The sequence below is a fragment of the Ixodes scapularis genome, unplaced genomic scaffold (assembly GCF_016920785.2).
Source record: "Ixodes scapularis isolate PalLabHiFi unplaced genomic scaffold, ASM1692078v2 PGA_scaffold13__105_contigs__length_92229423, whole genome shotgun sequence".
Taxonomy (NCBI): domain Eukaryota; kingdom Metazoa; phylum Arthropoda; class Arachnida; order Ixodida; family Ixodidae; genus Ixodes; species Ixodes scapularis.
In genome coordinates, this window is record NW_024609839.1 from 51,947,829 (window position 1) to 51,961,849 (window position 14,021).

The 14,021-nt window shown below is 48.3% G+C and overlaps 2 protein-coding genes across 2 annotated transcripts in view; one reads left to right on the plus strand and one right to left on the minus strand.

Moving 5' to 3' along the window:
- Nucleotides 1–1,299, minus strand: part of LOC8053841 (major facilitator superfamily domain-containing protein 6) — a 25,729-nt gene extending 24,430 nt beyond the window's left edge. The window contains exon 1 of the mRNA XM_002434691.5: nt 1,090–1,299. The gene's annotated coding sequence lies outside the window, so the exon portion shown is untranslated. The remainder of the gene's footprint in view (nt 1–1,089) is intronic.
- A 2,138-nt stretch (nt 1,300–3,437) lies between these two features.
- LOC8030232 (trans-aconitate 3-methyltransferase) lies at nt 3,438–13,741 on the plus strand. The gene is made up of 6 exons (XM_042289896.1): nt 3,438–3,630; nt 5,638–5,792; nt 7,801–8,008; nt 8,679–8,779; nt 9,006–9,143; nt 13,458–13,741. Exons 1-6 carry the CDS (start codon nt 3,523–3,525, stop codon nt 13,570–13,572), a joined length of 825 nt encoding a protein of 274 aa, XP_042145830.1. The 5' UTR covers nt 3,438–3,522; the 3' UTR covers nt 13,573–13,741.
- The last annotated feature ends 280 nt before the right edge of the window (nt 13,742–14,021 follow it).

A 14,021-nucleotide genomic window follows, 5' to 3' on the forward strand; every position in this document is an offset into this window, starting at 1 on the left:
TCAAATGACTCGTGGGCCCGGAATACATTTGACTTGATTGTTTGTGTATTGCGATACGAATTTGTTGGTGGTATTTTTTTCTTCTTTTTTCTTCGTCCGGCTTGTTTACACGAATGTGTAGTAATTATCTTCCATTTAAATCTACAGTGCGCGCTTGACAGGGTTGTAAAGTATCCCCCTACAAAGAGCAGAAGCAGTATAAGCAAAAACAAAAAGTAAAATAACATTTTTTTTTTCGTATTTTAGGATTCATGTATACATATAGCTGTCAAAGGGCTACCTGTGCAAACACAATGTATATAAATGTGGCCCCAAAACATAACATGTCGGTTTAGTGACAGGCTCTCGTGGTGAGTAATCTGTAACGTAGCAGTGACTAATCTGTTGAGCATTTAAAGTAATGCAATGCGTGTTTTTGTGTATGTGTTGTTATTTGATGTAAAATGGCGATACGAGTCATATGTCTTTGTATATCCCGAAATATTAAGTGTGCGGTGCTTGTGGGAGGTACCAGACCACAAATAACAACCATGCGCTCCATTTTTTTTTTTTTTTTTTTTTTTTTTTTTGCGCGCGCGTTTTAAGCGTTTAAATTGCGTGGCATCTAAATCCGTAGAAACATTAAATAAAGGTGTGTCGAAATGATAGCCTCGAAATAAACAGAAGTTTTGTTGCATTATGGAACACACAACTAGATACCAAACGTCACCATATACACATGAAACTCCCAGCAAGCGTCGGGTAGGCTCCCGCATACGTGGCTAGGAAGTAGTCGCACCGCAAGTTGCAAAATATAAGCATCTGGAAAGACGATACCTCCGTCGCCGCCGAACCGCAGCTAGCAGACGACGCACAACGCAAACGGCAATGCAAAACGTAGGCCGTGAAGCGTGTAGCGAAAACCCGAATCAAGCCCCAAACAAAAGTCAGGTTCTGCCCTTCACGGCGTTCGCCTTGTCGAATCGTCCGAGGCAACGCCGGTCAGGAGCGAGCAAACCGGGTCGCCATGACGACAATATTCCCAAAACCAGGAGGGTTGTTGTAGAAACCTTCCTTTTTTCCTCGGCAAAATCCGGGAATCGCACTCACCCTTCTCGATGCAGACGACTTCAGAATAGCAGACGACTTCGAAGTTGCTGCGAGGAAGGCTGTTTTTTTGTTTTGTTTTTTTCCCGCTCGAAAACTAAAGCGTCTGGCGATGAAGGACGACCGTGAGGTACACCGTCGCGTCGCCCTTTTTTGTTGTCCACGTCGTGCGAAGCGTTGCGTTGGTCGAGGCAGAGGGTGTGCTGGCGGCGCGGCTTTGTTGGCGGGCTGCGATTGCTCCGCGAGCGTCCGATCGATCGCCGCAGCGCGCTCATTGGACGAGCGCCACACCCCCGGAAGTTGGGGAACTCGGCGTCATTTCCGCCGACGCGTTGTGACGTCACGGACGGCCCGGATGACCTTCCAACCGGGCAAGCCGCAGTCTGAGCTCTGCGGGTCTCGACTCGGAGCGAGTCGTGGCTCGGGGGTTTTTCTTGTCGCGCCACGCCGACTAATTTTGGCCGAGTATCCTGGAGAGGGCAAAGGTGCGGTTGTGTTGTGGTTCACTGTAAAGGGGTTCCTCCTTTCCGCTGAGTACGGTTTATGGGTTTATAAAGTATTTGGGTTTATTATATCGCGTTATTTTGGGGGAGGAGGGCTAAGTATATTGGAAGCACGCCGAGAGGCGCTTTTCCGACAGAACTTGCACGCTGGGAGGATGGTTCTTATGCCAACTATTTTGGGTAGGACTTTGAACTTTAGCGTGCCCGCCGTAAAGATCAGAAATCCCCCTGTGTTGCCCCCCCCCCCCCCCTCCCCCCCCCCCCCCCCTTCCCCCTTCTTGCGACTCCAGCGAAATCGACGGCGCTTCAACCAGGGGGTCGGGGACTCTCTTAAACACTAAAGGCAACGGATATTTTTTTTATTACAAACGGTACACCAGTTATATTTTTCTTTCAGCATACACCAGTTATTTCTCTTTCAGCATACACCAGTTATTTCTCTTTGAGTCACGCCGATCTCGAAGACGAGCGAATATCAGCTGTCTTCCTGGCGAGCATTTTGTTTGCCTTCGGGTACTAAAACATACAGATGCACCCTGTCTGAGAAGGCCTAATGGCTGATTTTGCTCCTGCACGCCTATCGGTTATAGTCCCAATGGATTGAAGTTAGTCCCCACCTTTTGCGAACTGTACCTAGCACGACCAGACGGTCTCTTCGGGGAGCAAATGGGAGCTGAGAGGATCAAATGCTGCTGCTAATCCTTTAATTATTTTTCTTAGAGTGCAGCGTATAATAGTTTTGGAATTGGGCGACAGGAGCGCGAAACCTGATTTATTAGTATCTCGAAGCTCGATGGCACTTTTAAAATCGTTCTAATTGGTTTGGTCTATAATCATAATTGCCATGAATAATTCAATGGTTACAACATGAGAGTCCTTTATTGTCAAGAGCAACAGTGACACTTTCGCATAGTCAAAAGTTCTTGAACGATAGAGAAGAGGTTTAGTGTGAAAGCCTGAAAATGGCATAAGCTGTGCGTATTCGTGAAACGGCGAACACAGGACAAGCACAGAAAATAATTTTCGAAGTTCGATTGATAACTAGTACACATTTGGTGGGAAATCATTTCGCGAAAGAAATGGCTGACCTGAAACAAAACAAAAAAAATGCGGAGACACAAGAGGCAGCCGATTTCTAAAGGTGTGAAACGGTGGTCCCGCTCGAAAAGTGCTGGCGTATCATTCAGTTTACAAGGGAAGGTCGCTAGGAATGACTCTGCATATTCGATTCGAAGCAATATTCGTACACTCCTAGTTCATGAGCAAGAGCAGCGCCTACACCTTTGGTTGCAAACACGCTTGCCCATGACCGGTCAGTGAAGGCGTGCAAAATAAATGCGTCATGTATAAATGGTTTGAATCAACAGTGTTACTTTCTGCCGGTCATATTAAATGTTTTACGAAGAGCATGCATTTTACTGCGCTTATTTGCATTAACAACGCGCCTGCAGCGCCAAATTCTCGCCTAGCGGTGGGGACAGCCGGCGTTCGAGACAGCAGCGAGATACCGGATTTGCCAATACAGCAGAGACGGCTGTCTCCACTGTCGAGAAGGCTCTCCACGACGATAGATGGCGGCTGCCACCCCTCCCAATTAAAAGGGGGACAACCCCAAGACTCTGCAAAGACTGCGCTCATCTAGCCGTTTTAACTATGCAAAAGCTGCCAGCTCCACAGGTATTGGATTTTCGCAGAGTAAGATGCACGCTCTAGCAAAGTATTTGGTCGAATCGTCTTTTCCTTTTATATCAAAGAGGATACTCAAGCCTCGACACATGCACTCACTTTCAAATTTTCCCGCCGTGTGGGTTGGCGCCCCCTGATTACAGGACCGCAACTACTTTGATTTCTCTTTGAGCCTGAGCTCATTGAACGGGCGTGCGAATCTGCCGTCGGTTGTGCGGGCGGCCGTAGATAACGCCGAGCTGCCGCGATGAGCCACTTCTTCAAGACCACGGCTCACGCAGCCATTTACGCTAAGTTCAGACCCGTCGCACCTTCGGCGCTGATCGACAGAATTGTCAAGTTCGTCACGGAAAAGGTGAGGCGTTTCGAGGTCGAATAGGCGAACGCTGCTCCACGAGGAAAGCCTAGCGAAATGACGGCTATCCACAGTGTCTAGGTGTAAGAGAGGGAGCGACTCAAACCATGTAAAGCGTTCACAATTGAATGGCGGACGCCTTCTGCGCAGATTGTTCGCGAGTACTCATGCGTTGCGTTGTCGCGTAGCAATAAGAAAAGCGGGCGGAGAGCTAGAGACGCTCGCAGACGATCGTTCGTAACCTTCTTGCAGCTCGCGTTGCAAACGCAACCCGTATCGTGCAGTTGGAACCACTCTAATATCTAGGCTCACTAGTGACGGTCGTCGACACTGATGACACCTGGTAGGAGCAGACGAAAACGTGCACTGTGATGACGCTACGGTTACGTCACGCGCGTGCGCGCGTGGTCGACGCGGTCTTTTCGAACCCGATTGGGCGTTGGCGGTTAGTGAATACTCCGTTTCACCTTGCGATGGAGCGCTGCGTACGCTACGAGCGCCATCAGCCGATTCAGCGCTGTGAACGAGTCATGAACCAAAAGTAACTACATAGTAATTGCATCACTATACTTCTTGCTCTTACGCTACCAGTCATCTAGTCTTCTCTTGATGCATTCTGCTGCTGCTGTCTGGGGGGTCTCAGGGGGTCTCGGACCCACCACTGATTTGAACGGACGGTCTGAGACACTCCTCCACAGACCCAGCATTAGTGAAATCAAAATTGTATCTTGCAAAAAACTTCCTTGTTTTCAGGAATGTGACATTTGGGGATTAGCAATTTGAGGGTTGCAGGTACAGCGTGGGCAGTCAGCAGTGCGGTTTATTTTATGTGCATCTAATACATCTCGTTAGGACCCCCCCCCCCCCCCCCCCCCCCACCTTACAGCCTCTTGTAGGGACCCCCCGTCAACTTACAGGAGACTTTAAGCACTGGCTGCTGCTGATGTGATGATGATGAATGGATGCTAACGGCTGTACCTTTTATAACGGGCGGTAGCTTGCGTCACCAAGCCTGGAAAATAAGAACCAAGAGTATTTTTTTTTTCTTCGCGAATTTGCTTACCCTCTGAAATTTCGTAAATATCACCAGGCAGTGTCGGATAAGATAACCTGTAATAGATCGGGCCAAAAAAAAAAAAAAATATATATATATATATATATATATATATATATTTTTTTTTTTTTCTTTCTGGCGAGGGAGGCACCAATTTTCCTCTGATCAAACCTAGTCAGCCTTACCCCGGTGCCGGGCCCACTGGAGGACAGGATGGAGTCTTTGGGCCTGAGCCACGCGGGAGGGAGTCCCAATTCTCCTCTGTCCCGCCTGTCCCCCAGCTGTGTCAATTAGTTGTACGTCATTCAATTATTCGTAGATAATTTCCACCAGTCTTTAGATCTCCTCTTTGCAGGCACGTAGCTAGGATTTTGTTTCGGGGCGGCTGGGCCCTATGCCCCCCCCCCCCCCCCCCCCCCCCTGGCTACGTGCCTGCCTCTTTGTTATTAAAATACACTTGTCATTCATTCTTCCATTTTCGTCTGCAAACCCCAGCACTCTGGCTAAATTCGTCGCCCCCTTCGGGAAGGCGGGAGCAAGCCCTGTGCACTTCAACACCACACATTCTATTGCCTTGTCTTTTTCTTTGCGTATACGGCACAGCGCGTATCAATTTCCTCTTACTTTGTCCTATATGTCCCAGTCCTCAATATTCCTGTTCTAGCCTCGAAGGACAACGAGCTCCCCCGTGAATTATCATACCAACATTCCTTCGTTATTTCCTGTTTTCGTCCTCTATACATAGTTGAAGCTGATTTTCCCTGCTTTCCTCCACATCTGTCTCTCAGCTTCTTTTACTTCCTGGTGATGATGAGGGGGATAGCAGTGATGATGATGACGACGACCTTGATGGTGCCTATGTGGCAAAGACTACCTCTTTTGCAGACTTCGAACGTTCGTTCCTTCGATATAGCACGCAGCAGTGCCATAACGAGGACGACGGCGTTGCGCAGGCAAGCCCACAGTTGGCCGTCGACGTCGGCTGTGGCCCCGGAACGAGCTCCGGTGTGCTGGCTCCGCACTTCCAACGGGTGCACGCGTACGACGTGTCTGAAGCACAGATCGAAGAAGCCAAGGCCAACAACCGAATCGCCAACCTCACCTACGGGTACGCTTTTTGGAATTCCTCAAGAGTAAGCGAACAGACGACCAACACTGTTGGCGGATAAGCGCGCCCTAAAGCCATTGGGTGCGTTCACTCGCAGGCGACGCGCTGGAGATTGCTTGGCACGGCAAGAAAAACTGTTCTTGTCTTGTCGCCGAGTGGTGATTGTTTGTTGGTTTGTTTGCTTACTGGACTAGGCAGTTGCATTTAGACTATAATTTGTTGCAGGTTTAGAATATATTACGTCTAGCTTCTCGTGCAAGGCCCACCAGTCTTTGCTCTTTAGCAGACTGGACGCTGGAGGGTATAGGCGAGGGGAAAAGAAAAAAAACACCAATCATTGTGAGCAGAAAGCTTGGTGGGAGAGCTTCGTCTTGTTGCTCTAAACCTGCAGCTGGAGGCAAAGAGGAAATTGGCACTGTTCGCAAGCAGGCTAGATATGATTTGTCACTTTCATCAACGTTTCTGGAGCGTAGACGGAATCAACCGGACACTCCAGAACGTCTTGGTGGCGAAGCGGTATTCGCTTTTCTACATCGGTTGTACGTGATCAATAAGTTTTGCCTCCAGGCTGTAATTTTTTTTAAATTCAGTAATGGAATTGAATGACGTTACATTCAAATGAAAGTTTGGAATCTCCTCTTTCCCAGGAGCTCATAACTTTTCAAAATAGCTCCTACCGGCGGCGATTCACTTCCGATAATTCCGGTGCACTACTTTCCGCGTGCCGTCGCAAATGATTGAGGGCTGCTGTTGACGAGACCAACGCCGCGGTGGAGGCGCTGCAGTTGCAAGATGCTTTGTCTCATCCACCTTACAGCTCGGACCTCGCACCATCAGACTTATGCCTATTTTCCAAGATAAAGGAACATCTGGAGGTGGCACGTTTTGCGTCCGACGACGACGTTACCGATGCCGTTAGTGTTGTTATTAGCAGCACTAGTCAATCATCTACCATGGCATGCGGAGAGTAGTGCGCCGGTAGCGCAAGTGCGTCGGCGCCATTGGGGACTATACTAGAAAGTTATGTGCTCCTGGGAAAGAGGAAATTCCAAACTTTCATTCGAATGTAACATATATTTCAATTGCATCACTGAATAAAAGGATTACATCCTAGGACGCAAAACGTTTTGATCACCCCTCGTAAGTTGCTCAATTAAGACCGATTCGTTTCACTTCACGCGCGAGCGAAACCGAAGCTACACGCGCGACCACAATGCTCTGAGCTGTGGTATTTGGAGTGCGTCTCTGACTGGTGTGAGTTTGCCGGGTCCCTCTAACGTGGTTCATCGATTTACACCTGATGGCGTCATAGGAGTTCCACTTACTGATACTGACACTCGCCGTGATACTGAAGATGGTGCACGGCAACGAAAGTGTAACACTGCAGACGCCAGTTCTGCCGTGGGATCGCTCTGCATGTCAGACGGTTCATGGAAGCGTCAACAGCCAGGGGTTTGGACGCTGGGACGACGAAGGCGACTCCCGCCTCCGCTCGCCTTTCTTGGCAGCATTTCTAGAACCAACCACCAGGATCGCTACATCCGACAGCACGCACACCACACGGGTTCCTGTGACGTCATTTCTTGCCACTTCGTTGGAACTATTTTCGATGCGCGGCCGGTCAACGAACCTATGGCACACGGGTTCCAGCCTCCAGGTGCACCTTACCTGAACGAAACCCGGAGCGATCGCTCTTGTAGCTTTTGTTACGTTTGCACTTAAAGTGAAATGGAGTTAGATCACTACATTGGACAGCTCCAAAAAACGCAGAGCATGACCAGTCACCGAACATCTTATAAGCGCTCGAGAACCAATCATGTTGGCATTAGCCGGTAATATTGCCAAAGAACCAATCACGACGCAAGAAGTATACACACAAGTCACGCCCCGTGTTTCTTTAGCTCTCCGTGACCCTTAGTGCCGTTTCTTTTGGCAATGAGATGGGGGGGGGGGGGGGGGGGGACATTCATCCCACCATTCCGTCTTTTGCCATCTTCCGCGATGCCAGTGTGGCAGACGCGGAAGCCATTCCAGAGGCCAGCGGGTCTGCGCAGCTGATCACGGCGAGCCAGTGTGCCCACTGGTTCGACCTGGACAAGTTCTACGCCGAGGCGGAGCGGGTACTCTCGCCGGGGGGTGTCCTCGCCCTCTACGGCTACCTCATCCCAGTGCCCGTGAGCAAAGACCAGGCCAAGATGGACAAGCTCATTCATGACGTGAGTCCCGAAATGTATTTTATATACTACCGGCGGCGTAGCCAATGCCTTTTTGGTCCATGAATGTGAAGTCGGAGAGTGAAACTAAACGAGAAAACCCCTTCAAAGACATTGCTAAGTTTTCTTCTTCTTTTTTTTTTTATACACCGAATTATTTTTAAGACGCTTTACTCTGAAGGTTGTTTGAAAATTGGGTCAACTTTTGCACCTATGGAAGCTTCACTATACTCCTTTCATCCTTAAGCTGATCGAGACTAGATCTGCCCTTGCTAACACAAGTGTGAACTCGCTGGCACGCGCAACCGAAGCACTGCGGACGACAGCAAGGTCGCCCTGAAGGCAGAACTTCTATAGTCTCAGCTTAAGGATGAACGGCGTGATGCTTTGGATGCAACTTTAGATGCAACTGGGTGCCTTCATACACGCGCGAATTCACAAGCGCAGACTGTGGGTTCAATCTCCACCCCTGCCCATTTCGATCTGGATGAGCATCGTATACCGGCGTGCCGTGTATCACTACTGCGTGATGCGCGTTAAAGACCCCAGGCGAACAGTCGTACTGCACTGACAAAATGTCTCCGCACCTCAAAGGCAGAGCGACCTTATACGCTATCTAAGCATGAACGTAAAATTTGTTTTAGCGCCGACTAATCCATCGACTTTCTTGCAGGAGCTTTACATGGGCTGTTTGGAAAAGCACTGGACGAAGCAGAGGGAGGTGATAGACAATATGTACAGGGACCTTCGCCTGCCCTTCGACGACAGTGTCCGGTAATAAGGCCTCGACATGTTTTCCCGGCGAGTCTTGTGGCGGTGGGCTCTGATGGGGAAATGGAAGACCGGAACGGTGATGACCGCTCCTTTCGGTCCGTACAATACAAAGATCATACACACCCCAAGGCGAAACAGACACAAAACACACCCGAAGCAAATCACGCAGAATTTGGGGCAGAGAGATCGTGTCTCGGGTTTTTCACCGGTTCTTCTCTGGTTTCAGCGACGAGTCCTTTGAGGACAGGAAGGTCCAGTCGGTGGCCGACTACCTGAACTACGCCTGCACCTGGTCGGCCTACCAGGCCCACCTCAAGGAGAACCCGGAGGAAGCGAAAGGCCTCATAGCCAGGCTGACGTCCGCGTGAGTAATGGCGTCAGGTCTGCGAACGGTCCTCAAAGAGGTGACGGTTGTGCTTACAGACGACTTGTTGCGTGAGTTCTTATTCCCGCGCTGAAACGCGGCGATTTGTTTCGTTAAAAATAGTCTGCGTGACAAATCATTTCTCATTCTCACGTTCGGAGTTCTAAACCCTTGTCTGGTCATACGTCACACCGGGTGGGAAACGCACGGAGCACCTGTCTGACAATTGTGGGTGCGACATAGCAAGGCTTGGCTGCCCAGAGGCTGTACCTCTAAACGTGTTTAGTTTACTGACAAAGCGAGTTGACTTCGAAATGGAGTGATAGCAACTTGACTAACTCAAACATTGCGGAAAATGATCAGCGTTACATTTGTGTCTGTTGACATTCCAGACTTTTTTTGCGGAAATATATGAACTCGACTGACGCACAAGAAATGTCTTATCTTAAAACGCGGTCAACAACTCACCAAGTCGCACGTAGTAGCGGAAAGTCCACATCAGAAGCAGCCATTTAGTTGGACCCAGCCGTTCAAACAATCGGCAATCTACTATACATAATGGCTGTTTTTTTTTTGTTTTTTTTTTTTTTTTGCTTTTTTTATTACCATATTTTGCTTTGTCAAAGTGGAAAATGTGGAAAGCTGTATGGGACGAGCTTGTCTTGCATTTTTTGACCTTTAAGAGGCGGTATTTACTGGACGCCATATTTGAGCGATGCTTAGAGCCATCGCCTCCTCTACACTGACAAAGCCTGTCAGATCGCCACGAGACGCGACCGCCGAAAGGGAAAGGGTAGACATCATGGTGTAAGGCGCAAAAAACAGCGGACAGAAGAGAGAAATCAGACATACAGGCGCCTTACACCATGACAGTGTTGTACGGAACGGCGTTCCCGGAACGCGTTCCTGGAAAGCCTCCTTTTAGGAGGAACGAAGGAACGCCGCCTTTCCATCTTGCATCGGTGATACTGGAACGGGAACTTGTTTCATTTTTACTGGAACGGAAAAAAGATTGGAGTTCCTTGTAATGTTTATTTTGTTTCTAAGTAAATTCTACAAGTATGAATACAATATCTTAAGAGCAGAATCTCGTTAACTTTTTGCTTGCTTATACTATAGGATTTATTTTGTGTGGTCCTCGCTTGTTAAACGTCGGGTGCAGGAGAGCTAATGGATCTCGATTATTTTTTTCAGTGCCCAAGAGTGTGGTAGAAAAAGCAAAACTTTTAGTCGAAGAAAAGACACAGAAAGAGGGACGTTTCCAGCTCAGCTACTTTCTTTGCGTTCACGAATCCTCATACAGCCAGATATTTAAGGCCGACTTCAGCCATCACTAAACTTCCACAAAAACACTTACAGTTACAACAAAATAACGTTTCCAGACATCGAACGCACCCTTGTATGCCGAACATTGGTCGCTTAAAAGATGCACAAAAATTAACCTTTATTCCTTCTCCCATTGTCGCCTACCTTCAAACTGAAAAACGAATCCAACCTTTACGAAGAAAGACTTGAACTTTTCAAGACTGACCTTCCAAAAGCCGTAGTCTGTCCTTCACTTGCTCGTCTTGCGGACAGCAACATCGAGAAACAACTGTTGTTAACTACGAACAAGGGACTTCGTTATATTGAAACTATGGTGCCTGGAACGCGTCTCCGACTGGTGTGTTTATCGCGGCCAAAAAAGTGGTCCCTCGATTTCCGCCTGATGACGTCGTAAAAGTGTCATGCTGTCGCCGGTCGCGACCCTGGCGGCGTCCCAACAGTTGTGGTAAGAAGGGCAGACGCCCGTTCTGCTGCAGGTCGCTTTTCATTGTGACAGTTCACGGAAGCTAGGAAAGCCGGAAGTTGGGACGCCTAAAGCGACGCCGTGACGACAGCGACACTCGCGTCCGCTCGTGCTTTTCGCCAGCATTTCTACGGTCAACCGCCAGGATCGCGACAGGCAACAGCATGATAAAGTCCCTCTATACTTACAGCATGACACTCGCGTCATTTGTTGCCACATTGAGACCACTTTTGATGTATGGGCGGGATAGGGCGCTAAACACACCAGTCGAAGACGCAATCGAGGCACCATAATTGAAACGTGTGAAGTTGGTGTAAAACGCTCGCGCAATGTGGGTTAGCAGTACATTTGGCTCGTCGGAATCGCCCACCACAAACATGAATATGGTTAAAGGCTGCGATTTTTAAAGGTGAATATATCAACAAATGAAACTGCTTCCTCTTGTTTTCTTCTCCTGGTGCCCTTCCATCACGGCATTCAAATTCGTATGGTGCCATTTAATGGAATAGATAAAAAAAAACAAAAAAACTTTGCTCGATATAATTCGGTAATCAGCAAAATACAAATGTAACGTAGTGTAACGATGAGTTCTATCTTTTAACTGTAACGGGAAAGAGTTCCAATTTCACGTATGCAACTTGTAACGGGAACGCGTTCCAAAAATTAGAAGGAACGATCTATCGTTCCTTTTCTTGAGGAACGTGTACAACACTGCACCATGATTCTCTCTTGGGTCCGTTGTGCTTTTTTTGTTGTTTTTTTGCGTTTTACACCATGATTTTTCACGTTCACCAACTAGCCCAACTACAAGTTCTTCTATAGTGAAAAGGTAGTGCGGCAGGCAACGGATAAAAGGAGAGTCATGTAATGGGCGCCCCGCTGCGGCGAGACGCCAAAACACACTTCTCCCGAGCGATGGAATGTCCGCTCGTGCTTCTCGCGTTCTTCGCGCTACCGCCTGTTTTCTCGTCGGGTTTAAAGACCATGTTTCGGGTATTCGCCGCTGCAAAAGCTGTGCGCTGACGACCAGGTTCCCCGATAAATGCTCTGTGCTACCAGATCCTCGCGCTCCGAATCTGCAACCGGGCGCTCTGTCACTCCGTCGACGAACTGCCAGGCTTTGGGAGTATAGAGGAGACAATGTCAGAGCGTATGCTCAGAACGTGCTCGCATTAATAGACTGCTAAGACCTGCAATATTGATGGTGTGAAATGCACGTTGCAAAAGAACTGTGGAAGCTCGCCGTCAGCACGCGCGCAGCCATCGGACACGAAGATATATGGCCGCCAGTGAATAATTAGACGATTGTAAGCAGGGGGTTTGGCTGTCGCTATGTCTCTGCTTGGGCGGGCAAGTACGTGCAATTGCAAGCTTGCCAAAGCTACGTCCACACGCACACTGCACATGCTTGCAGGCATGGGGCACCAGTGAGGCGCCATGCTTGCAATTGCCTATTGGCGACGTGAGCGATCGAAAGTGTCGCTGTGGTCGGCACACCACAATTGGCCGAATGCTGACTATGACGTCAGCAAAGGATATCAAATCGACGTAAATAAGAAGCACGTAAGAACTTCAATTTGGACGGTCTGGGCAGTGCTACTTCGAGAGCGCTATGATTTCAGGCTTTCACCATGCTCGTTACAAACACCATTGAACTTGTTCTTCACAAGGTAATGACGTCACGAAAGGTAACCAAATGGGGGCGCCACCGAAACATCTCGCCGCCAATAACTGCCAAAGAAATACAAAAACAAAATGTTTGCACTTATTTTTTTTTTTTTTTTTTAGATGAGGTAAATGTTGTGTCGGCAGCCCTGCAGAAATACTTGCCTAGACTATTGTTTCTGGGCTGCCCGCGGGGAAGTCAAGAAAACTAATTTTAAAACGAATGAACATGGATTTCACCATTGTTTCAAACTTTCACCAAAACGACAGCAGCAACCTGGTCACTGGCATAACCGTGACTAGTGATTGTTTCACGAAACTATACTTCTTGCATCGCTTGAAACACTGTGTACTGTAAGCGGTTGCCCTGGTGAATTGTCTGTTTCGGTCGTTTTGAACAGAACCGACGCAACTGAGTGTTGGAGAACATAATAGCGCTTCACGACAGGGACGAAGAGTAGGAACGAGACAACACAATGCGCTAACTTCAACTGGTTTAATCGTCAGAAAATCAAAGGTATAAATACTCTGCATCATCGCGCCATTCAACCAATCCCAAGCCACGCCACTGATCGCAAGAACTGTGTTTCTGCGATCAGTGGCGTGGCTTGGGATTGGTTGAATGGCGCGATGATGCAGAGTATTTATACCTTTGATTTTCTGACGATTAAACCAGTTGAAGTTAGCGCATTGTGTTGTCTCGTTCCTACTCTTCGTCCCTGTCGTGAAGCGGTATTATGTTCTCCAAGTTTCAGTACCAACTCGCCCAAGAATCCGCATTACGCAACTGAGTCGTTTTGAACGCAATTCATGCAACGTAACCAGCACCTCCTCTTTTTTTTTTTTTTTTTTTTTCCTAGGTTAATGGACATATATGGCGACGGCACAAGTACGCCGGCGACCACCAGCATGGAAGTCAAGATACAGTACTTCCTGGTTATGGGCCGCAAACCAGCGACCGGTGTCGCGCATTGACCCAACTTCTCACGTGTCGTCATTCTGACCTTCAATCATGAAACATTCTCAAAGACTCGCCTGCGAGTAAACGAGAGAACATCGGTTTCAGCGCCGAGGCTGAGCGAGCCTTTGTTATGTTTTCATTGGGACGCGTCTTAGGTACGCGAGAAATATATTTAAGATTCAATATCCTGTATGTTGTCGATATCTTGTATACAGAACTTGCGTTCCCGTCTTCTGGATTAGTACGTATTGCAGTTTCAGTGGCGTAACAGTGTGAACTGCACAGGTGGCGCTGGGGCACGTTTTGGCAGGAACGTGTTCCTCTTCGAAAAGTCACCGTGTATTGCGGGCATAGCTGATCTGCGTATTAAAGGGACCATGAAATGATTTTAAAATCGAGTTTCATCCACCGCACGTCGTAAAAGGTGTGAAAAGAAACACAAAAACACAAAAATAGGGAGCCA